At 42.1% G+C, this 24,387-nt stretch overlaps 1 protein-coding gene across 1 annotated transcript; it reads left to right on the top strand.

Moving 5' to 3' along the window:
* Positions 1-324: 324 nt before the first annotated feature.
* Positions 325-24,304, top strand: vps53 (VPS53 subunit of GARP complex). The gene is made up of 22 exons (XM_076100093.1): positions 325-470; positions 999-1,079; positions 1,642-1,691; positions 1,787-1,853; positions 7,382-7,468; positions 7,956-8,071; positions 8,674-8,793; positions 10,856-10,934; positions 11,082-11,225; positions 11,318-11,460; positions 11,989-12,130; positions 12,799-12,897; positions 13,485-13,579; positions 14,645-14,887; positions 16,587-16,734; positions 17,068-17,150; positions 17,263-17,341; positions 17,540-17,688; positions 17,795-17,864; positions 18,069-18,206; positions 22,327-22,431; positions 22,845-24,304. Exons 1-22 carry the CDS (start codon positions 354-356, stop codon positions 23,010-23,012), a joined length of 2,523 nt encoding a protein of 840 aa, XP_075956208.1. The 5' UTR covers positions 325-353; the 3' UTR covers positions 23,013-24,304.
* Positions 24,305-24,387: the final 83 nt, after the last annotated feature.

Raw genomic sequence — 24,387 nt, forward strand, 5'->3', positions numbered from 1 at the left:
GATTACAATTAATTATACTCGTCATTTTTTTGACTCCCTGCCTCTAATTCTTACATCTTGCCAACCAATAATTTATCAAAGGCCTAGTTATAAACCCATATAATCGACGTATTTACCACTTTGTTGGATCAAATGTTCATGTGCATTTTCAAAAGGGAGATGGATCTGACTAAAGATTAAAATTGCACCCAATGACAGGCAGGAAAGGGAAACGGGAGAAAGATGAAGCGAGAGACGTGTGTGGGTTAAAATAATCCGACACTCAAAATGTAGTTCAGATTTCCGATAGTCATGAAAGCACCGCTTTTCCAGCGTCGCCTGGTTTCCCAGAAGCCTCCTCACCAGGAAGTGGTATGCCGGAGAGCTCTGGTTATGTTTTGACAATGATGGAGGAAGAAGAATTGGAGTTTGCTGAGGATTTGGAGGCTATATTGCATCTAACCCCAGAGGTGCAACAAGCCATTGAACAGGTAGCCGTTTGACCTCGTTACCTTCGCGGGTTTTTAAACACTGTTCACCGGGTGTTGCTAACAGACCAGCTGTGTTATCAGGCTAGCTGGATGTGACACTAACGTTACTGTGTTATGGCCGCTAACGACAGCTTTAAAATCGATTATACTGTATATACTATATAAACATCGTTTAGCTTAAGAAACGTTTGTCGGGTAGTTTAACTACATATTGGGGTGACGTCAACGCTAGCTGGAAATAAAAAATGCGTTACAAAGCTGAATGTACCTGTTACTGTCACTTGTATGAGGCTTTCATAGTGAATGTTAGGAAAACATTGACATCTGTAGTTATTTATACATGACTCATTTAACGTTAACAACGTATAGCTATATGTACAGGTTGTCTGTAATGTAATGACCGTTGAATAACGACGACGTTAGCCAGTAGGAGTCATTAAGTCATCCCAATGAATACACCATTAAATATTCAGTGTAATTGTGCCTGTCACTCTCTGACTAACTGTTTTTTTGTCCCTTGTGAACAAGGTGTTCCCCAGCCAGGACCCGCTGGACAGAGCAGACTTCAATGCTGTAGAATACATCAACACACTGTTCCCCACCGAGCAGGTACACTGAAGTGACACAGAAATATCTGCAGCCAGACTCACCCTGGTGTCACGCAAACTGATATCCATTTTAGTGTGAAACCTAAAAGAATGTGTTTTTTTAAATTGTATATATGGTTTATAATATACTTAATCCGTATACATGTCTGTGTGTATACTCTATCACCATGAGGGGTCACTGTAGTTTGTGCTTATAATTAATAAAAGGGTTCCTAGTAGTCTGCATGCCTTTTTACCTAATTTGATTGTGTGTGTGTGTGGTTATTCAGCAGGTGAGGGGTTACACATGTAAATATAATATAACATCTTTTTTATAATTTAAAGCAAAGTAATCAGCTTGTTTAAGCACAAATGCATTAAACGCTACAAAGTATGTATTGCTTACAGATGTGTTTTGTTTTGTGTAAAATATAGGGTCCACAGCACAACATATTAAAGAGCAGGATCATATAATAAAGTGTATTACTGATAGAAAGGTGTTTGGTTGTTTATTCATCCATTCTCCTCTGTTTGTAAGGTTGCTTCATGTTTCCCTGATTTCTTGTCGTTGTGTCTCCCCTCAGTCTTTGGCTAACATTGATGACGTGGTAAACAAGATCCGACTGAAGATCCGGTGAGTCGACGTCAACGACTTGATAACGCATTTCTTACTTTTATCTGTAGTTTACCCTCAGTCTGACTTTTGTCATCTTGTGTAACATACGATAGGCGCCTGGATGACAACATCAGAACAGTTGTGAGAGGCCAGACCAATGTGGGCCAGGATGGCAGACAGGTGAGTCGAGCTGAAAGTCATCTGGGGACCAATGGTCATACAAACTTCATCAACAAAACTTCTTTTTCTGCAATGACGGTCACCTTTCAGACAGAAATATCACATTTCTTTTATTTTCGATACATTTTTCATTAGGTGTCGTACTTACAGAAGTTCTTGAATTATATTATTTTGTTATGATGGTCACTATAAACAGATTCTGCATTCATATGCAGATTCTGTAGGCAACGGGACAGGATTTTGACATCGGAAAAGTTCTGGTTTCCACTTGGAGACCGAGTAGTAGTGACCAATGACACGTGAGCAGGGTTTGGTTGGATGCAGGTAAACAGTCCGTGTGGAAAGTAAATGAAGTGGAATTGGCCAAAATGCAATCTCTGAACCCACCGGCTATTGTGTGACGATGTAAACACTGAGCAGCACACAGAAATGCTGGCTGTACCTGACCCCAAAACATATAGCCCCTTGCCCCCAGAGGCTTATCTGTTATGAGTTATTCACAAAGGCTGATCGATATTTGTGTTGGTCTTAGTTTGTAAACAGTATTGTTACTCACACATTATTGTAGAAACATGTAGACTTTGCATGTCCTGATGGGGGATAATGGGGGAGATTTCCAACTACTTTTGCATATTTTACTTACAAACCACCAGACCTGTTCATCACTTGTGGTGCTCAAAACAGTATCCTTAGAATAGTGCCACTGGTTGCTCCCAACTCAGAGTCAACCCGCTGGTCTGCTCATTCCGCTCTCCACATTGCTTCCATGGAAAAGGACAAGATGACTCAGAACCATTCCAACTGCTCAAACTGCCCCTCTCCACGGAAATCACGTCTGGGAACTATATTCTCGTATGTAAATACTTAAACTTCTTTTAAACCCAGGCTTTTGAGTCTTTGCCTTTTCTTGTGGGAGGATGACGGAAAAAAAAAACTGCCCTCGCTGATTCAATCCAAGTCCTCACTCTATCAAGGAGTGGTGGCTTTAAGGGAATGTGACACCTGACGGGTGAGTCGTGCACGTTGTGACCAGTTGACATGATTAGGTGTGCGTTGTCGTCAGGGTGTCTGGCCTGGTGGCCCCGTCTTTCCCAGTTAGCTGCCGTTTGGTAGCGGAAACACTCCAAATCCCCTCCAGACCAATAACATTATACAGTCGCACACAATCATTTTAGTTTGTTTTTCCAACCCCACAGTGCCATTCCAACATTTCCAGAGGGAAAATCCTTTCTGCAGACGGAAAGACGGGAGAGGTGTACATTTCAAGATGGCGATTGAAACATAAAGACTGCAGTAGAATAAAAGCAAAAGATCAGCAATTTAGTAATTTCTGCTGTTGACTGAACTCACTCACTGAGCTAAAAGCAATCCCATGGTTGAAATCCTAGACGGCAACATTTATGCAGGAGGGAGAGAGCAAGACAGGAGGAGAGAGAGCAAGACAGGAGGAGAGAGAGAGCAAGACAGGAGGAGAGAGCAAGACAGGAGGAGAGAGAGCAAGACAGGAGGAGAGAGAGAGCAAGACAGGAGGAGAGAGAGAGCAAGACAGGAGGAGAGAGAAAGTAGGGGGAGTCTGAGCTGGGGAGTGATTTGACCCTGACAGCTAATAGAGCTGATATTTAGTTTGTTGATGGCTGTGTTTCATTTGTAAGAAAACAAACAATAAACACTGAAATGTATATTGTATTACATTAGGATGGATGCATACATACAAGCCTAAATGGTGACGGTATGATTGACTGTGATACATGGTGTCCAGTGGCAGAGAGACAGACCCGTTTATAATGACGTCATTAAATAGAAATGATGGCAGTGCTCATATGCGGCTAATTTCTGCACAATCCAGACTAATCCCTTTTAATTTGGGACATTTCATGTGGTCAAAATATTACAGATGTTATTTCCTAAAGTGCTAAAGATGAGCGCAGTTTGTTGAATATCCCGACCACTCTGGTTGTATCTGGCAAATGTACACAACTTGACACACACACACACACACACACACACACACACACACACAGAAGATATCTGTATCTGGTTGTAGTCTGCCAGGTCAAGAGTTTATACCCCATATGCTGTTGTACAATTATAAAGTTTGATCTGAAAAGTAACTAAAGCTGTCAGACAAATAGTATTGGGGTAGAAGTAGAAAATTGCATAATATGGAAATAGTCAAGTAAAGTACAGGTAACTTGAATTTGTACCTGAGTACTTGAGTAAATGTACTTAGTTACATCTTCTCAGAACTCTTACTCTTATATGCTCTAAACACTTTCTTTCTTCTGCCTCCTAATTTATGATGTTTATGACTTTTTGTTTTCTGTATTTATATATTTTTTAAAGTGTCACACTCTACATACCTTATCAGTCTGTGCCTCTTATGTTTTTCCAGTATAGCCTATTAACTCTGACTCTAACATCATCTGCAAACACCAGCTGCGCCAAAATGTCGTTTCGCTTTGCAAATGGAAAAGCATTCAAGGAAATGTGTTGCAGCGTATTTATAACAAAGTACATTAGAAGAAGTGGTGCTTTGGGTATTATTTACTGTCAGGCTTAGCTATGGTTAAACAATTGTTTTAACACTAGGAGGGCTTCTATACAAAAGCACTTCATGTGCTATTCTTTCCTCTGTTAAGTGAAGCGCTCTTCTCTTTAAACTGTCTCTTTAAAAATGTTTACATGAAGCATTGTGCTCAGGCAATGATCCAACTGTCAAAATAAACCTGTTTGGTTGATCAGATTTATTCTATTTGGCCCTCAATTCAGAACTTACACTGATGTCTGTCAGAGGGGGAAGTGCATCCAAAGCCTGTTTAAGCTTCTCAATGGGAACTCCATAATACCACCTATATGTGCCTTGGGACCTGTGCTGCTCATTGCATGTTAGGGACACACGGACTTGGTGTGTTTGTGTGTGAGAGCAGATAACAATCTTGGGCAGGGAGGCGCCTGCAGGGCAGTGGTCTCTCTCTGCTTTCCTCAAGGCTAAATACAGGAAATGAGCGCTAGGAAGCGAGCCAGATTGACTCAGCTGAGTTTGCATGAGCGACAATTGCAGCCTTGGAGGTTCTGGCCTCTTCTGCATGCACTTTGTTTGCTCAAGAAGTCCTCCGGGGAACCGCTCTAAAGAGTCAATGGCACTCCCTTCCTCCTCACTCAGATCAAAGCGTAATCACATAACCTACCTGCCCCCCCTCCACCCCACCCCAATTCATTTATCCAATCACCCAACAACCAAAGGGTGGCTTAAATCATAAAAAGAAGGATGCATGCAAGCTACGGTCAGCTTCTGCTTATCTTTATTGAAGAAAGGTTCTCTGTCTGGCCTCCATGGCACAAAGTCATATTACACAGAGTAAATTCATTTTTAGCTGAGTTTAAGGACATTCAGGTTCACACTCTCCATGGAGGGATTAATGAAAGGAAATGAATCATAAACTCAATTAATAAATTATTATTATGTCAACATGTCTCTTTGGTGACTTCATGACCTGGTCGTATGGCGTCGTGTTGACTGTGTCTCCGCGACACTGTCACCACGTGCTGCAATCAGGAGGGAGAATTAATCCTCTGCTGCCAGTGCAAGCTGTATTTATGTTTGTGTAGAGGTGCTTGTAAACTCGGTAAATTCCTTGCACAGTTGGTGCCGGCTGTTAGCATTCCTTGAGAGAGAGAGAGAGAGAGAGAGAGAGAGAGAGAGAGAGAGAGAGAGAGAGAAGGGGGGGAGAGGAAGGGGGAGTGTGTGTGAATTTGAGGAGAGTCAAGTTGTGTCACAACAAATGGTCAAGTGAAGCCAATTACCTTAGCATCAGATGTCAGAGCACAATCTCTGTTTAGGACCATCAAAGAACAGCTGCCATGTCAGATGATGGGAAGATATTAAAATAGCAGGTTAACTATCTGACAATTGTAACTGTCTAATGTTATCTGATCCAGTCCGGCTTTTACAGGCTGTTAAAACTGCTAACAATCTCTCTTTAGCCTTTACGGCGACAGCCTTTATGCAGCGATTAGACTACATTACATTACAGTCATTTAGCAGACGCTTTTATCCAAAGCAACTTACAATAAGTGTATCGGTATTCAAGAGAACTACTAGTCACCAGAAGTCAAGTGCATCTCCTTTTTTAAACAAGCATCTAAGAGCATAAACCAGAGCAAAAGTACAGCGCAGAAACAAACTAATATGAATACAATAAGTGCAACAAACTAATATGAATACAATAGGTGCTAAGTGGAAGGCTCGGGGTAGTACTTCTTGAAGAGGTGAGTTTTCAGCCTGCGCCGAAAGATGGGCAGCGACTCTGCTGTCCTGAGGTCAGTGGGGAGTTCATTCCACCATTGTGGGGCCAGGACAGAAAACAGCCGTGACCGGGTCGATCGGCCGCAGGGACCTCTGAGCGACGGGGCGACCGATCGCCCCGAGGCAGCAGAGCCAAGTGGTCGGGCGGGGGTGTAGGGCTTGAGCATGGTCTGGAGATAGGAAGGAGCTGTTCCTTTCACTGCCCTGTCGGGCTAGCACCAGAGTCTTAAACTGGATGCGAGCTGTTACAGGGAGCCAGTGTAGAGAACGGAGAAGGGAAGTTGTGTGGGAGAACTAAGACCTATCAATGTCAGATATCTAGATAGCTCCACAATTAGTCTGTAAACCAGACCTGGAAACAGACATAAGCGGGGTTTTTTTGCCAGTGGTGCGTGGATAAGAAAATATCTTTGGAAAATATCTTTGGAAATTTGACCCAGGCTGGCACACAATGATTCCTCACACCGCCTTGCTTCTCACAACAAAGTATTATCAGTGTAGCATATTCTTAGGTAATTTAGGAAATTTAAAGGGACGCTTATATTTCATTTTTGGGATGACACATTTTCATGAAAAGGTTTCCATGTTCTCTGCCCATGAACTAAATCCAGAAAGAAAATCCAGACTGTCCCTTTTGTTTCATTTTTGACATTTCCAGCAGACACGGGAGGCGTTTGTTAAGTTTACTCATTCACAATTATAGCACAGTGCAGTCTGTTAGGATTTGTTTTCGGATGACGATAGAAACATATTTTATCCGCTGAAAGACACGCATGTATTGCATCTCGTGGAACCACCAAACAGCAGAAGACTTGTTTTATCTTGTCTGTACCGTTTGACTCGCCACTGCTCCACTGATTAACCAGCCAACAGATAGAAAACTCTGTAGCTGTCGGCTCAGTCGAGCTGAGGAGTGAGAAGTTTCTCATCCCTTTGTTCTTTTTAAAGGTTATGGTCCAACAGCTCTGTTTGGTTTTCCTTTTTGTCCTCCACTTCCTGCTGCTGTTCCTGCTTAGTGTGTTTGTCTGACATGATTAGTGATGGACTGAGCTGGACTTTGGTGCTAGAATTGGAACTTAAGTCCGAACTTAAAGCTTATTTCGTTGTGTTGCCCATTCCTAAGAATACAGACATACACACACTATCTGTGTCTTTTTTTTAAACCCCAGTTGAAATTGGGTCTTCTCTGTATATTTCATATTCCTCTGTTTGTTTTTGGCAGGCTTTGGAAGAGGCCCAGATCGCCATCCAGCAGCTCTTTGGCAAAATCAAAGACATCAAGGATAAGGCAGAGAAGTCTGAACAAATGGTATATACACACACACACACACACACACACACACACACACACACACACACAAAGCTGGCCTGTTAAAGCGTATAAGGGACATGATCCATGACCCTAGCACAGGGTAGATACACCCTGTATCCTTCCGTTACAATAGAGGACAGTGGGAGGAGTTATTTATAGTTGAGGTAATGCACCTTCCATGTGTGTGTGTGTGTGCGTGTGTGTCAGAGGAAGGCTAGTGGGCTGGGTGCGTAAAGAAAGGACGAGGGGGAGATTGGCAAGCAGACCCTCCCTCAGGAGGCATGTAGGAGCAATGATTTCCCAAACCAATGGGTGTGTTGTTCATCTGGCTCTGTTTCTCATTGTTCCATCACTCCATCCAGTGAATCACCTACATTTGTTCACCTTCTCCTGCTTCTTCTTTTCCCATCTCTGCACTTTTATCTTCTCCTGTCTTCATGCGATTTGCGACCAACCAGTCTGACTTGTTCCTCTTCCTGCACAGGTCAAGGAGATTACAAGGGACATAAAGCAGCTGGACCATGCCAAGCGCCACCTAACTACATCCATCACCACCCTCAACCACTTGCACATGTTGGCAAGGGGTGTTGACTCTTTAGAGTGGGTACAATCACATTTCACGATTCACCCTAAAACTTATTCGACCATAATAGAGTATTTGGGGTTGTTGAGTGTCTCTGTAGTTGTGACATGCCCTCTCTGTTTTAGGAAAAAGGATTAGTTGCTGCCAGTACAAAGCAGGTCTTGTATCAAACCTCATAAAACCCCGAAACCACAGAAGGTTCAAAAATCTGTTTTCAGCAATGTCGACAATTTCCAAAAACCTTGGGGTTAAAGCAGCTAACGTATATTGATGAAATTGACGAATTATCTGATTTAACTGCAAAACAAGAAGAAAATCCCATACGGGTGAAAAAGAACATCACACTGTCCAGTCCCCACAAAAGGGCTTAATCATTTTAATCTCTAGTATCCATATTCTGTATTCTGTATGCAAAGCCATGCTGGATTTATCTCACCTTCAGCTGATGTTATGAATGAATTTACACTTGTGAGAGATATACAGCTAGATTGATGCTTGGCTTATTTATTTACATAGCTGTGTGGCGTAACCACTTTACAATTCTAGTGTAGAGGATATAAACATAGATATTTTCTTTATATAATAATAGAAACAAATCACATGTTGTGTTCTGTTCCAGAGCCATAACCAGAAAAAGGCAGTATGGTGAGGTGGCCAACCTGCTGCAGGTAGTGGTCAACGTGCTTGAACATTTCCACAAGTACATGGGCATACCCCAGATCAGACAGCTTTCTGAGAGGTAACTAACACGCACACACACACACACACACATACTGTATGTGCTTACATTAAGTTATTTCTTCACGTATTTTACTCAGCTTCACTTTCTCTGAGTGCAGCATAGCTGTAATAACCGCTTATTTCCAGTAGCCAATTCAAAGCTCGATCTCTGCTTACAGCTGAAATATTCCATAGCTCGTCCGCTGAACTTGGCTGGAGGTATTTTGTGTATTACATCCTGTTTATGCAGATATTCACAAGCATGCACGCACAACCCCACACATACAGGAACTCACAGGAAGGAAACGCTGAATAGGGTCTTATTATGCCAGAATTTCTTTCATTGTGAGAGATTAGGGGCATAATTATCTGAGGATTTGTGTGTGTCTCCATATGTAGGTGTGTACGTGTGTGTGTGTTTGTATAAAACGCATTTAATACATTATGCACAGAACAAAGTGCATTGTTACAGTGTTGTTTCCCACAGTCCTGACTGATTAAATTTCCATTTTCATATTACTTTCCAAGGACATTGGAATCAATTTGGGACACATTGTCCAAGCTGATGTTCAAGTTCAAAGTAGTGCTGATCCCCAAAAAACAAAAAAAGGATGACCATCTGTTCTGTTGTGACTGAGGTGTGGCGGACTGTGTTCATACCGAACAACAGCTGTGTAGAAGAAGATACACTGCTGGAGAAACAGATGATAGGAGAGACATGGGGGGGGTACAGACAGACAGACAGCTGGACACAAACAGTTAATAGAAAGTAAGTAGAAAAACCTCTCTGACAAACAAGGGCAGGCTGGATATAGAGGCAGAATGTTGGATCAGATGGTGAGTTCACAGAATTACAGCCAGGAGGAAAAGTAACACCGGCGAGTATTGTTACCTACTGTATATAATCAAACCATTTCTGTATATTTAATGAGAGCAAGACAATAAAAGACACGTTTCTATTACATTCTGAATTCATACATGAAACAAAAGAGTAGACTTACTTTAAGATTTCTCATAAAAATATGTAAAAACAAAATTGAGTGGGAAGGTAGAATAATTTAGGTGGAATATTTCTGTATTAAAATAGAGTAAAGAGTTTTTGTTGTAAAAACTATACGGGAATTTTCCAGCTCAAAAAAGGCATGGTTCAGTTTTAACCAAATGTTAAATTCTACAGGGTTACAGTCTAAATGCATATTAGAGCCTTGATCTGACATTTTCCATATTCCTTCATTAATTCTGTGAAAGAAATTGGCCTTTTGTCCCGACAGTACTTTGAACCGTGACTAAATGGAGTCAGTGCAGCAGGATCAACTCAGATTATTCTTTAATAAGCCTTTTTTCTTTTCATCGCTCGATGCTTTCCTCACTGTCTGAACTACACGGTCACTGTCACGGTTCAGCTGACGGGAAGACAACATCTTTGGCTTTGTTGTATACTATGTGTTAACACACACAAACAAAAAGCAGCCACAGACTGGACACAGTCAGGCCGGCTGCTGACAGCTTGCTCTCTGTGACATCAGCTTATCAGAGTGTGAGGCGCATCTTAAACAGGAGCTGGAGAGTCTCATACTCAGTAGCTGGCCAGACACATGTGGGTACTTGAGTCGATAGCCGACAGCGAGCACTTGAAATGAAGGCTCGCAGTTCAGTTGCCATCCGTCTGTGATATTACCTTCCCTGTTTATTCTGGACGATTGTCATTGCTCTGGGTTGCTGTCCTCGGTTAACCCGGCCTGGATGAACACAGAATCGCTGGACAGGACTCAGATTGTCTAAGTAGCCCTCATTATATTTCCATTTCTCCACCATTCTTGTCGTTTTCCAAATATTTTAAAGTAGCGATTTTATGTGGGTGATGTGACACTTCAAAAACATTTTTGGTCTTGAGGTTTTCCAGCAAGTAACTTGTAAATAGCGCCTTTCTCTGCAATTCTTTGGAGAATCATTAAACTAGCCATAAAAGGTTTTTATATATTGGAAGCTTCCAACATGAAATTGCCACCATTCCAATATGACATTTGACTGATTGAGAAACCACTGAATCATTTTGTCTCATTGTTTTCTGTCCATTTCAGAGTGAAGGCAGCTCAGAGTGAGTTGGGGACTCAGATCCTGGCAGATTTTGAAGAATCTTTCCCCTCTCAAGGCTCCAAGGTAAATATGTTGTATGGGAATCTGGATTTTCAGATTTATTACGTTTCCATTTTATTTCTGGACACATTACTTCCATTGATCTCCATTTAGATAATGTTCTTGTCTTGTTCCCCCCCCCCCGTACAAAACTTTACGTCATCCATCCAGAGACCAGGTGGTCCCAGTAACGTGCTGAGAGATGCCTGTCTGGTGGCCAATGTGCTGGATCCGCGCATTAAACAGGAGATTATCAAAAAGTTCATCAGGCAACACCTCTCAGAGTACCTGGTATTATTCCAAGAAAACCAAGATGTGAGTAAGAATTTTACTTTTAATAATATAAATGATTGAAAAAAAGGTGGTATTTAGGTATCAATGAAACGGTATCGTACCCTGTTGCTCAGGTTGCATGGCTCGACAAGATTGATCGCCGCTACGCCTGGATCAAACGGCAGCTGGTGGACTATGAGGAGAAGTATGGACGCATGTTTCCTGAGGAGTGGTGCATGACGGAGCGTGTTGCTGTGGAGTTCTGCCACATCACCAGGTAAATACACACTCTGACACAGAGTATAAAAACCCATCGAGGAACAAGCGTCGCAATTTAAGTGATCTTAGACTATGAATCTTTGGGGTTTGTGGCTTTAGCCTATTTAATGACTATTACAAAGGCAGGAATTGAGAAATTGGTTGTGGGACTTCTCTGCATTATGAAGTGAACCACACTGGTATCGCGTGCCTGACTTGAGTCTGTGATTTGGCTTCTCGTACAGTTGAAGAAGGTGGCCTACATGAGCAGTGGCCTAGTGCGCACACTTCTCAGTCTTTTCCCCACAACTACACGAGGGAAGAAGGAGAGTGGGCATTGTTTGTGCGTTACTCCCAGCTCCAGCTGACAATAACAAAACATCTGGCAAAAATTGTCGTTGTGTTGTTAGAAAACAGACGTGTTTTTGCTAAAAGGACAAATGAAAAGATTGTGCACTAACAAGGATCATTGGAAACATTTTGGGATGTCAGAGCATAGAAGTCAAACTGATGATATGTCCAATTTCATTCCATGTGTGTTTCTAAGGGTGGAGCTGGCCAAAGTGATGCGGACACGCGCTAAGGAGATCGAAGTGAAGCTGCTTCTGTTTGCTATTCAGAGGACTACAAACTTCGAGGGTCTTCTGGCCAAACGTTTCACAGGATGCACCTTGACGGAGATACCTGGAGTGAGAAACTTACACACAGAAAAACAGTGCATACAGGTCTATTCATAATCAACTACAGCTGGAAACTTTTGGTGTTGTTTTAGCAAAATGGTAGCATGCAGATTTTACCCCATTAAGGCAAAATATTTCATCGAGGTTGCTGGTTTTGCAGATCCGTAGCTTGTTGTGTTCTACACTCACACACACAAAGAGTACTCTCTTTGTCACAGCTTGAAGAAACCTTTTAATCCAGGTCAAGTTGGCGTGTGGAGGTAAAAGCGATGCAAAGAGAATGGACGGATTATGATTATTTTGTCGGGGGACATCTAGGCCAAGCTTGTTCAGAACTGATAATATTTAGGATAGTCAGAGGCCCTTTTGTCCTCAGTTCAGTTCACACCCATGCCTGTTTGGTTCTGTAATTCAATCAGGGATTTGGTTGGGTGGAATTTTATAATTGGAGGTACAGTTTCACCAAAGCCTCCCATGAAAATGGTCTCCGTAAACATGGAAGCAAATGATGAAACCTGGATTGTATTTAAAAGAGTTTGTGATAATTACAGAAACAGTTCTGTCCATTAAGAGTATTCACAGCATGGAATGCCTTAGTGGCAGTAAAACCCTTAATGCTGCTCTTAATAATTGAGCAATAGAAAAAAAATACTAAAGTTTTATCTGTGCTTTTATAGCAGAAAAAGCCAGAGAGCCCTCTCGAGTCTACTAACCCCTTCCTGGAGGACGAGGGAGGTGAGGATGTGGGCGCAGATAAGGACGAGGATCTGGCTAAGGTGAGTTGGCCTGGAAGGACCCCATCGGACCTGTTATGGCATTCTCTGATGTGGAGCTTTCTTTAGGCAGCTATGAATGTTTTTTTGTTGTGCTCCTCATAAAGGGAATATGAGTAGAACAGTGGTGTAGCAGCCATATTTAAGTATTCTACCATGTTCTACCTCAAGTTACTACCATGTGCCTATGAGGCAGTAGTTTGAACACAAGAATACTATCGTGGCTGAAGGATGTTGGGTACACCAAAGGTGAAACTACTCCACTCTAATATAACTGAGGTTAAGAAATACTTCTCATTATAACACAACACCGTTCAACATAACCACAAACTACAGCCTCCGAAAGGATCATTAGGTTGAATCCACGCCTCTTTAAAATAGTATCAACAAAAAAATGACCATTATAGCCTTTATTCAGAGTTAGGTAGCTAAGTGTACTTTATGCATAGGAAGTACATTTCTTCAGTTTCTAACATGTGACACCACCTTATCCTTGAAAACTGTGTTTGGAGGCAAAATATAAAGTCACTGATCAGGAGCTGAACCTCAATCCTGTTTTTTCACGAACTCCTTCTCCTCATTCTTTTTAGCCAAGGAAGCCAAAAGCTCCGGACAACCCTTTCCATGGCATTGTCTCGAAGTGCTTTGAACCTCATCTCTACGTCTACATAGAATCCCAAGACAAGTGAGCAACACTCACTCATACAAGCCCACCGGGCCAAATTGGGTTGTGGTACACGCGGCCAGGATCAGGAGCTGGTTGTGTTTAAAGCTGGCACTTGCCTCCTTTTTCCATTGTCCACTCATCAATCAGATCCCCCACCTCTCATTCTACTTCATGGCCTCTTCTGTCTTTCCATCTCTTGTTGCTGTACATGCCTCTGTCTCCACTGTGGCAGAAATGTTTCCCATTAGCTACACGACCACAGACGCTGGGAGAAAGAAAGAGAGAGGGAGGTTGAATAAGTGCTGCCACAGCAGATCTGCCTATTTTCCTTCCCACCTCTTTATTTTAATTCCTTTTTGGTACCCCTCTTTTTTTCTGTGTAATCTTTGTTTCATTCTTTCTTTCTTCATCTCAATCCCTCTAAATATATATTTTTCGTATTTCTCTCCCTATTTTTTACAGTCTTTTTCTGTTTTCTTCCCGCCTCCCCTTCCTCTGTCTTCTACCACCATCCTTCACTTCTCCTCCATCAGTCCCCTTCCCCAGTCATGCTGATCGCTCCTCATACTGAGCACAGCTCTGGGACTGCTGTGCTTGCATGCAGCTCCTGGCTCTCTGGACCGTTAAATGCCGTTTGTCTCTCCGAGGGGACAGGATTGACCTATTCCGCAGCTACAACCTCAATTCAATCCAAAAGCCTTAAACAGGCAACAGCCAGATCAGCCTGTTCCCAGTGGGACATAGCAGGAGAGAACAGTGGCCTGCTTGTTTTGTCCTTGGCTTTAGTTCCAAGATTCAGTAGGATTGGACCACACCAACTGACTGTGGACCTGTTGACTGTAGTACTGAGGATTTTGATATGCTTGGAATATTTTCTCCTATTTATCCATGCGGCACTCTGTCTCTCTGCTTGTTATTTTATCCTTTTATTTATTCTTTGGGGTTTAGGAACCAATCACATGTTTTTAATGTTTATATTTGATTCATGTAATTCCTTTCATGTGCCTCTAATCCAAACCACCCGCGTGCGCATGTGTTTTTGAACCTATGTGGGTTTGGTTGTACATTTTCGGGCATCTGCAGGAACCTGGGCGAACTGATTGACCGGTTTGTGGCTGACTTCAGAGCTCAAGGTCCGCCCAAGGCAGGCACAGAGGAGGGCGGAGCAGTGCTGCCCAGCTGCGCTGACCTGTTTGTCTATTACAAGAAGTGCATGGTGCAGTGTTCCCAACTGAGCACCGGAGAGCCAATGATCGCCCTCACAACCATCTTCCAGAAATTCCTGAGAGAGTACGCTTGGAAGATCCTCTCTGGCAACCTGCCCAAGTAAGAATGGTTCAGGTTTGGTCATTTAAAAAAGTCCTATATTTGAATTGTCCTTTGTCATGTATGTGAGGTGACAGTCTTAACACGGAGCGAGGGATACTCGTGGTTTTCCGTGCGTACACTTTGTCCCATAGTAGAATTAAAACAAAGAGAGATTCAATGTAGCAACAGAAGGTCAGTCTGAGCATGACATTGTTGCAAGGTGCTGAATAGACGACAATAACGGTACATTTTACTGACATTCCTAAAGCACCCAGCTTCAATATGAAGACACGTCCAGAGTGACTTCAACACTCTATGCTTTGGCAGTTGCTGAAGCCAATATGAAAGAATTAATATGTTCTGTAATGGTCAGTAGATGCTGGCTCTAAGACAGTCTGACTGATTTGAATTGACAAGGAAAAGCCTAATTTTCTCTAATTTTTCTTCTTTTCAACGATTACCACTAACAGGCATAAGCCAACAATGGCTTACTCATACTGACAAGTATTGCCTGTGTATTTCTCTGTGGCATAGATCTCCATTACTTTCCAAAAACTATTCAAAACACAGCATTCATCAATCACACATACACCATCATGCTAACAAGAACACTCACTAGTACTTCAACTGTTTCCATCCATGAGAATCATTACATTTTCTGGGCGGTAACACTAACAGAGATTTAATTAGGATTCATTTTTCATAAACAAGTAAGTCATGCGCATATTTGTTCATTCTTTTGGTATGGTGATGGAGCCGTTTAGGAGTTTAGTTTAAAAACGTAATGTCTACAGTCCTCGCTGTGTTTGATGGATTGGAATGGCACGCTCTGAGGGATCTGGATTTGGTTATGTTGTGGTAAAGCCTAATATGCTACCAGTAAAAACATATCTGGCTCAGTGGCAACATCAGAAATCATCACTGGCTATGGTGAACACAAACACACAGGTGTGCTCTGTTTCTGTTTCTCATGCACGCTAATTACACTCTTGCGCTCGCTGACTAATGTATGTCATACTCTGAGCTGTATGCAAACACGATACTGAGATGCACTCAAAGGCTTCGCAGGAGCGTACACTTGCAGACGCGGTCGTCCAATGTGGTGTGCTATGAATTGGTTTTGCGAGGTTTGGAGAGAGGCCCTCGAAAGGAGCTTGGACTATGTTGTGGTTTTCCCCACGTCTCCGTTATGACGTTTATTAATGACTGGGCCGCTGCTGAAGCCTCGTCCGTGCAGCATCCGGACACTTGGGTCTGCTCGTAGTTATGCCTGTTGTGCCTCGGTTATTACTTCTTTACATGCGGTCACTCAAAGAGTTTTTCTTAAAGCGCAGTCGGCAAAGAAGGTCCACATCAGCCAGTTTTAGGAAAAGCAATACACAGCATCTTGGGGATCGTCTCAAACACTGATCCCTCTAATTCACCCTATAACTTAACGGCACACAGTGATCTGTGATCCGAATGTAAACAAAGAGAAGTCACCACGAAGCTTTAAAATACACAAGACTAAACCAGCAATCACTCAAACATTGATGGATACCGTAATACGAGTACTAACACTTTTACAACAGCTAAATATTCATTATTCATCATTAGTAGACTATTTCTTTACAGTTATGATCATTTGAGGCAGAAACTACTGATTGGACTTCAAGTAATATCCCACTCTTTCTCTGTTTTAGTGATGTTACGTCTATCTCTCTCTCTCTCTCTCCAGATCCAACAGTAACAGCGTGGGTCTGACCATCAGCAGTCTGCTGAAGGAGAAAGAAGGCTCAGAAGCTGCAAAGTTCACCGTGGACGAGCTCTGCCTGATCTGTAGCATCCTCAGCACTGCGGAGTACTGCCTGGCTACCACACAACAGGCATGTATACATATTCAGAATACAGACTTGAGGCCTGAAGAATCTATGAATCCATGCCTTAAGTTGAACTGCAGTGACTGTATATGATGGGGAACATAAGCGATGCCCATCATGTAGCAGTGACACAATGTTTGACCCGTGTTTCATCAGCGTTTTAAGGAACTCACAGTGGCAGTTCTGATTGCAATAAACCCTTAAAGGTTTCACCCATGCTGTTTTTCAACACACGCAATTTAATTCAGTATTTAAAAAAATAGACCAACAAACATTTGAAAGGGTGCACTCAAAGTACGCTTTTTATGTGTTTTATATTTGTGTTTTTGTATGTTCCAGTTGGAAGAGAAACTTAAGGAGAAGGTAGATAAACTCCTGGTGGAAAGAATTAATTTGACAGGAGAGATGGATACATTCAGCACGTAAGTGACAACTACCGGACCAGCAATGTTCCTCATATCAAAAAAGAGCCTACCTATAAATGTGAAGAGTATGTTTTAATGGTGTTAATTATTTACTGTCTTGTTTTCTCAGTGTGATCTCAAACAGTATCCAGCTACTCGTTCAAGATCTTGATGCTGCCTGTGACCCTGCTCTTACTGCTATGAGCAAGGTTTGACACACACACACACACACACACACACACACACACACACACACACAAATAGTCACACATTCAGGTCATAAAATATAAAGAGTTTGGAATCTAATACCATTGCCAATCATTAAAATTACATATTTTTGCCTCTCTTTTTCTTTCTCTCTCCTCTCTCTCTGTCTCTCTGTCTCTCTCTCTCTCTCTCTCTCTCAGATGCCGTGGCAGAGTGTGGAGCATGTGGGTGACCAGAGTCCTTATGTGACGTCAATCATCATGCACATTAAACAAAATGTGCCGAACATCAGAGACAATCTGGCCTCCACACGCAAATACTTCACACAATTCTGCATCAAGTTCACAAAGTAAGATACATGTACACACACACACATTCATATGCACATCATTGTTCTATAAATAAGCCATAATGTTCCCAAAGTTGATGTATTTCTCACTTCTTTCTTTCCTTAGTTCTTTCATTCCCAAATTTATCAACCACCTGTTCCGATGTAAGCCTATCAGCATGGTGGGCGCTGAACAAGTAAGTCTAATTTATGCTAACGCTTTCCCAAAGCTTCATTTGAGCTGCGCTGTGAGTCATCATCTTAAGGACATTTTAAACCGTACATGCATGTGCGATATTACACGTGTATTAATTCAGAAAATTCATGCTTTACACACGGATTTAATCTTGAATAACTGTTCTTATGCCGGAGTTTCTGACTTGTGTATCCAATTCAACCAGCTCCTCCTCGACACTCACTCCCTGAAGACCGTCTTGCTGGATCTGCCCTCCATAGGCTCCCAGGTTCTCCGCAAGGCACCTGCCAGCTACACCAAGATAGTGGTGAAAGGCATGACCCGTGCAGAGATGATCCTAAAGGTGAGGCGCCTTAGATGCAAGATGGAAAACCACTCAACCTTGCTCTTAAGGCCAGTCGAGAGATTGTTTCAAACAGTTTACCCATCACGTATAAACGCTGAATGAGCCCGTATCTTTAACTGATGGATTTTAATGAGAACTTGAGTTCTTCTCTAAATACAAAGTAGTTCAACTTAAACACATTATCAGAGCCACTTCATCTTTATGGGACACTTCAGGTTTTATCACATTTAATTTGGGTGGCTGAATTCATGCTGGCTATTTGTACAACCAAAGCTTCACTTTCTGACCTTTAAAGGCTCGGAACTTTCGATGGACCCTTTTGTCTGAGTGCGGTCTGAATGACTTGTCTTTATCTCTTGTTCGCCATTGTTCAGATTTGGTATTGAAATTCTGACATATCCAGTTAAACACGAGCTTTGGTGTTGACGCTAACGCTTCACCACGAACAGACAGACACATCCTGCAGCTAACTGTTTTTTCCACTGATTAAGGTTCCATCATAACAAGCAACAAAAGACAACATTTGTCCTTTGAGTGTTTGTGGTTTCATTGGCGAGCCAGTATTGAAGTGTTTGTTTTGAGTCATTCACACAGATTATCTACTTGGAGTTTATTTTGGGCGAAATAATCCTTTAATTGGGTCTTTAACCTCTCTCACAATAGCACTTTATGAGCATGTTCCTAGAAAATAACACACCTCGGGAATAGTAATCGAGCCCATGCACTACTGGTTTAATGAGTGGGAGACGGGCCAACACAAGACACACACACACACACACAAACATATTCCTAAACACAGTATGTGGTTGACCTTAAGCCAGTGGAAAGGTGTGAGTGAGTGAGTAAATACGTAGATACATGCAACCATGCGTCTACTCACGAAAACATGTCCAGTAAAACATGGTGTATGGAGGATGGACATGATTCTTAGCCTCGCCTCATAATTTACCTCATGAGACCCTGGAGGACAATGGTATGTGGCTGCCGTAGATACACCACACCCTAATTAACTGTCTCTGGAGTGTACAGAAATGCACACACACACACACGCCTGTCCCTTGATTTACCTTGGCCTTCCGGGAGGCCTTCTTTCCTTCCTGAAGTTATGCTGGTTGGACTGCCTTGACGTTTGTAGCAGTTAGTGTGACCTGCTCTAATCCTGCTATGCTGTGCTATAGTTAATGTAGTTATAATATTGCAACCACATCTTAAAACCTGTCCTAGATTTGGGACTTCAGGCACACTAGCTTTGCAAACCCCTCTCCCCTATTTCAGATTGGATAGCCTCTTCTTCTGTCGTTCTACTGGGATGCACGCTGGTCCATGTGTTCTGTTTAAGGCTTGTGTTTGTTCCCTGGAAAGATGCCCTGGATGCACTGTATATAAAAGAATTTCCACTCATCTGCCACACATTAAAAAGGCTTTCACATTATAGAATTATAGAATGCATTCACATCAGCATTCACTGTCTAGCTCTTTTTCTGGATCCGACTGCCAGTGGGCCCCTTCAGCTGGAATGTGATCTTCATGACTTGTGAAGAGGTCTCAAAGACGTGGCTAACACTCCATTAAGGCCTTCGAATGATTCGCATCGATTACTGTGACAGCGGAAGACATAATAATCATTCTGGAGGCTAGAAAGCTGATACTGCAAACAGCAAACATCCTTTTGAAGAAAAGTCTTAGTGATAATTCGAATGATAGACGAATAATGCAGTCCTAACCAATAAGATACAGGCAAACATTGCATTTTTCCCTGGTAGCAAGAAGGCATAAAATGATGAAAAAAAACCATTTTTGAACGAGCAAAGTGTCTTCTGTGAACGTTTCCGGCCTTTGAGAGAGAAAGCCCATATGAGTAAAGACAAGCATTTGTACTGTGGCCAGCATATTAGCCATCAACTGTGCGCAACATCAAGGTTCCTCACAGGTAATTGCTTCCACCTTGGGCTGAGGCTGAAGCCTCTGAAAGACAAACCCATCTAGAGAGGGTCAATACAAGAATTCCTCCGTCTAGCCTCAACAATAGTTTTAAATTACACTCTGTGATGTTGTGACTTGAAATCAAATCTGGCCTCCCCCCCCCCCCCACCAAGAAAGACTCGAAGGAGCACTTTAACATTTTCAAAGCTCACTTTGAGATTCCTGCCAATAGCCCGCTGCAGGATTCCTTGTACATTTCAAATAATTAAGCATAATGCTAATTCTGTGAAGTGGAACCGTGTTGTTTTTGCACGTTCTGATTTTATACACAGCTGCACATTTTGATGTTATGTTATGGTTCCACAGTTGATTTGATGATCTCAAACCAATCAAAACTGTCCTGTTGATGTTGCCAACAGGTGTGAAGCAACTATAACCTTGAGTACCATTCTTTTTTTAGATTTGTTACATGTTACACATTTAGCACACTTGGACTAACATGAATATTTATTTTGAGTTTGTGGTGTTGACTCCCGGAGGGGAATGTTTGTCTCTTTAGCTGCCAGTAGCTTCACAATGTTCACCAGCTAGCCGCTAACTTTGTCTCTCAGCTGTTTGGTGCTGGGCAGGCACCAAATCCATAGAGGTTTGTCAGAGCTTGTTTGCTAAAAGCAGCAGCCTGCTGCTGAAGTGAGAGGAAGACGGCACCAAAACAAGGAAGGTCTGTGTCCTAAAACCAAAACAATGAGCTTAAAGCTGCTAAAACGGCCCATAAAGCTGAAGGGAACTGTGATATTAATACTAGCGATCCATTTCACATTACCCGCGCTCATTTAATTAATTGTTAATATAAGAATATTGATTGGTGAAGGTTTAAACTGAATATCTACTTGGGCTTCAGTTCAGTCTGAAGAGAATTATTACTGTAATTATTTTAAGTTTCCACTGCTTCCACCGTCTTTATGTAGCTGTCAGAGTAAGTACTTTCAGTGTTGAAGAATACATTTGTGTTGTCTGTTTTGAGAGCTAGTGCTCAGTTATGTTCGGAGTTCGTGGGATTCCGTGTGAGACGGCCTCTCCTGGCCGGTACGATGCCTGTGAGACGTGGCTGTTTTCCACGCTCCTCCAGCCCAGCCCAGCATAGCTCCAGCTCTCTCTCTCTCTCTCTCTCTCTCCAACCTCTAAAGTTTTCTTCTGGGAAATATTTAAAAGTCAAACCCCCCTTCCCCACTCTTGTTCAGCCTAAATGCCCCCCCCCCACTTCCCTCTCCTTACTCGGTTGCTCTCCCTCTCCCTTTTTATGCCCGTGTTCATTCTTAAACTCCCTCTCTTTCTTTCTCTTTTTTTTTTTTTTTTTTTTACAAGGTCCCTACAGGCCTTTCCTTTGGCCTGGCTCCAGGACAGTTGCTAAGTAAATCACTCAGTCAGCAGGGCTAGTAAGAAAGCGAAGAATTCCACACAATCCTGAGTCTTTCATGCCTGCTCTTCCCTCTCTTTCTACACTCTCTCCCTCCCTGTGCAGCTCACCTTCTCACATATGTTACCTTGTGTAGAAAAGAGTCAACACAGAAAGGACAGGTTGGGTCTTTTTTTATTATTATTTTAGAAGTGAAGGAAAAGAGAAAAACATTTTCTTAGATGATCCCTGCGTGCATGTGTATGCATGAGATGGGAGGTGGTGGTCTGTCGGCCATGTGTTGGTCTGCCTTCTTTGTAGCGGCTGCAAGAAATGCTACCCGATCCACGTTTTCCTCCCCAGTCTCTATTGTTAGGGAGGGAAAAAAAATAGAATCCAATCCAGAAAGACATGTGCCCCGTTTAAACCTTTTCTGCCTGGTCTTGACTAATGCAGATTTTTGCCCAGACTCGTTATAACCGCAAAATAATTACCGGTGAAACCAATTCTTGCCCACCGATGCGTGGAGTAATTGGCGTGTAAAAAGGGAAAAAAAATAATAAATGAGCATGAGTAGTGGGCTCCTAAATACAGAACCATAGTCTCAACTTTGTTTGCTGCTAGAACTATACTTGGTTTGTCAGTTGTAGCCCCCCCCCCCCCTCCCTCATTTGGGCCCTAGCTGCCCCATGTGGGATCATTTAAAGATCACTTGGGTCGTTCCATGATGGTTCACAGAAAAGGAAGGGAGGGGGGGTGGGGGGAAGAGAACCAACATTAAACTCTACTTTTCCGCAGGTGGTGATGGCCCCACATGAACCGCCAGTGGTGTTTGTTGATAACTACATCAAGCTCCTGGCTGATGGAAATCCTGAGACCTTCCAGAAGATTCTGGACATGAAGGTCAGTAGGTTCACTAATCAACATCTGCTCATAACCATCCATAAAACTACAAGTTGTAGTATTTATCACTTTGTTTTTTGTATTAATTAGTGAACTTTAGAGGTGCTGGTAAGTGGATTTTTTTTTTACCTCTGGACAGAACCAGGCTTGTATTTATCTTGTCATCTTACTTTAGTAAAAAAAAAAAAAAAAGCATACAATCATGTTTCCAGAATAATGTAATATTACATTATGTCTCTAAGTTATCTCGTCTTTTTTTAATTTTTCCCATAATTCTGTTTAGCATATGTTTTCTAGCATGTTCCTGTGAACCAACCATTTTCCTCTTGTTTTTGCGTTCTAAGATTTTAATTTTTTTTAATATCTTGTGATTTCCCCTGTTTGTGTGTACTTGTGTGTGGATGTCTGTGTAGGGTCTGAAGCGCAGTGAACAGAGCAGCATGCTGGAGCTCTTCAGGCAGAGGCTACCCACTCCACCTTCCGGGGCCGACGGCGGGCCCTCTCTCTTCAGTTTCCCCACCCCTGAACAGGAGTCCTCTCGCATCCGCAAACTAGAGAAACTCATCAAGAATAGACTGTGAACAGAGGCACATTGAAATTGCATCGTGAAAATGAAAAAGGGCTGCTGGCTGGGATGGTAGTCACGGCTTTTTTTTTTTACTGTAATTCATCTCAAAGACATTCAGTTATCGTGGAGAAAGAGCAAAAAGTTGACTGACAGTAATAAGAACCCAAGCTGACGTCGGAATATGAAGAAACATCCTCAAATGCTACTTGTTCCATATGTAACTTACTTCTGCAACTTCCTACCTTTCTTTTCATGACACCAATGTCTTGAGTTTTGTAACATTACTACATCATTGCACATTACTACATGCACTCAGAAAAACTATTGTAGTGCTATTAGCTAAAGTGTGCTCAGAGAGCCTCTGGCTGCCTCTCCGGGACATGTCTAATCCACAATGATTACAGGATACCAGGTTGAAATTCATGTGCATGTCTGTCAGCCATTGAAGTGGACACAGGTGATGGGGTTGTTTGTGTGAACGGTGGCCTAAAATGAATCACTGACTCCGGGTTTAGAGTCCCCACGTCTGGGACGAATAGAATCTTTTGATTTCCTGCATCATCAGTCCGATGTGACTGTGATTTCTCTTAATATTTAAAATCCATCTAGGTTGACTTGAAAATGAGAACCAAGTCTTTTCACTTGGGCCGTTGCCTGGGCAGTATACTAAGTATATGTACATAAGTATGTTAGTATACTAAGTATAAGCATGTGTACATAAGAGCACATATGTGCGGTCAGTCAGTCTAATTTGTTTAACGGTCCAAAAATATTCTTTGATAATTTAGTCCTCCGTCTCCTTTGCAGTGACACGTAAACAAGGTTTAGTTCTAGTGTATCCAACATATCCAACATATCCATAGGACAACAAAATGCTCAGTGTTCTCTGAAGCTGCTCCCTCACGAATCCTCTTCAATGTCCAATACATCACAGTCTGGAAGAAAGCAAAAATCAGCTATTTATTTGAAGTCAATGCCCTGATCGCTGATTTTAATGCCAGTGCCTCTCAGTTGTAGTAACTCAAGTCAATGTAACTGCATTAGTGTACACCAAGGGGTAGGCAACGGTAGCGTAACCAATGACACACTAAGTGTGCAAGAGAGTTTTTTGGAAATGTTTGATTTTTTTTTTTTCCTGACAGGAAGACCCACCATACTCTGCCTCTGATTGGCTAGTACTTGTTGTCTTCTTTGCTGAATTGTATTACTGATTAACAAGATTGGTGGTATTAATGATTTCAACTCAGATATGGTTGTTCTCATCAGCCTTCTTGTATACTATCGAATAAAATTACAATGACCTGATTTTGGGAGAAAATTTGTGTTTTTTTTAACTATTACTAAATTACAGATCCATTGGATATTTAATTTTTGATGTGCCATAATTC

Source organism: Anarhichas minor, unplaced genomic scaffold (genome assembly GCF_050575085.1).
Source record: "Anarhichas minor isolate MPS153535 unplaced genomic scaffold, ASM5057508v1 ptg000026l, whole genome shotgun sequence".
Taxonomy (NCBI): domain Eukaryota; kingdom Metazoa; phylum Chordata; class Actinopteri; order Perciformes; family Anarhichadidae; genus Anarhichas; species Anarhichas minor.

Excerpts from the sequence above, each read along its gene's own strand:
- vps53 (XM_076100093.1), top strand. The coding sequence starts at position 354 with ATGCCGGAGAGCTCTGGTTATGTTTTGACAATGATGGAGGAAGAAGAA. Across the intron at positions 11,461-11,988 it reads GAGTTCTGCCACATCACCAG|GGTGGAGCTGGCCAAAGTGA; the intron begins GTAAATACACAC and ends TGTGTTTCTAAG. Across the intron at positions 17,151-17,262 it reads GAGATGGATACATTCAGCAC|TGTGATCTCAAACAGTATCC; the intron begins GTAAGTGACAAC and ends TTGTTTTCTCAG.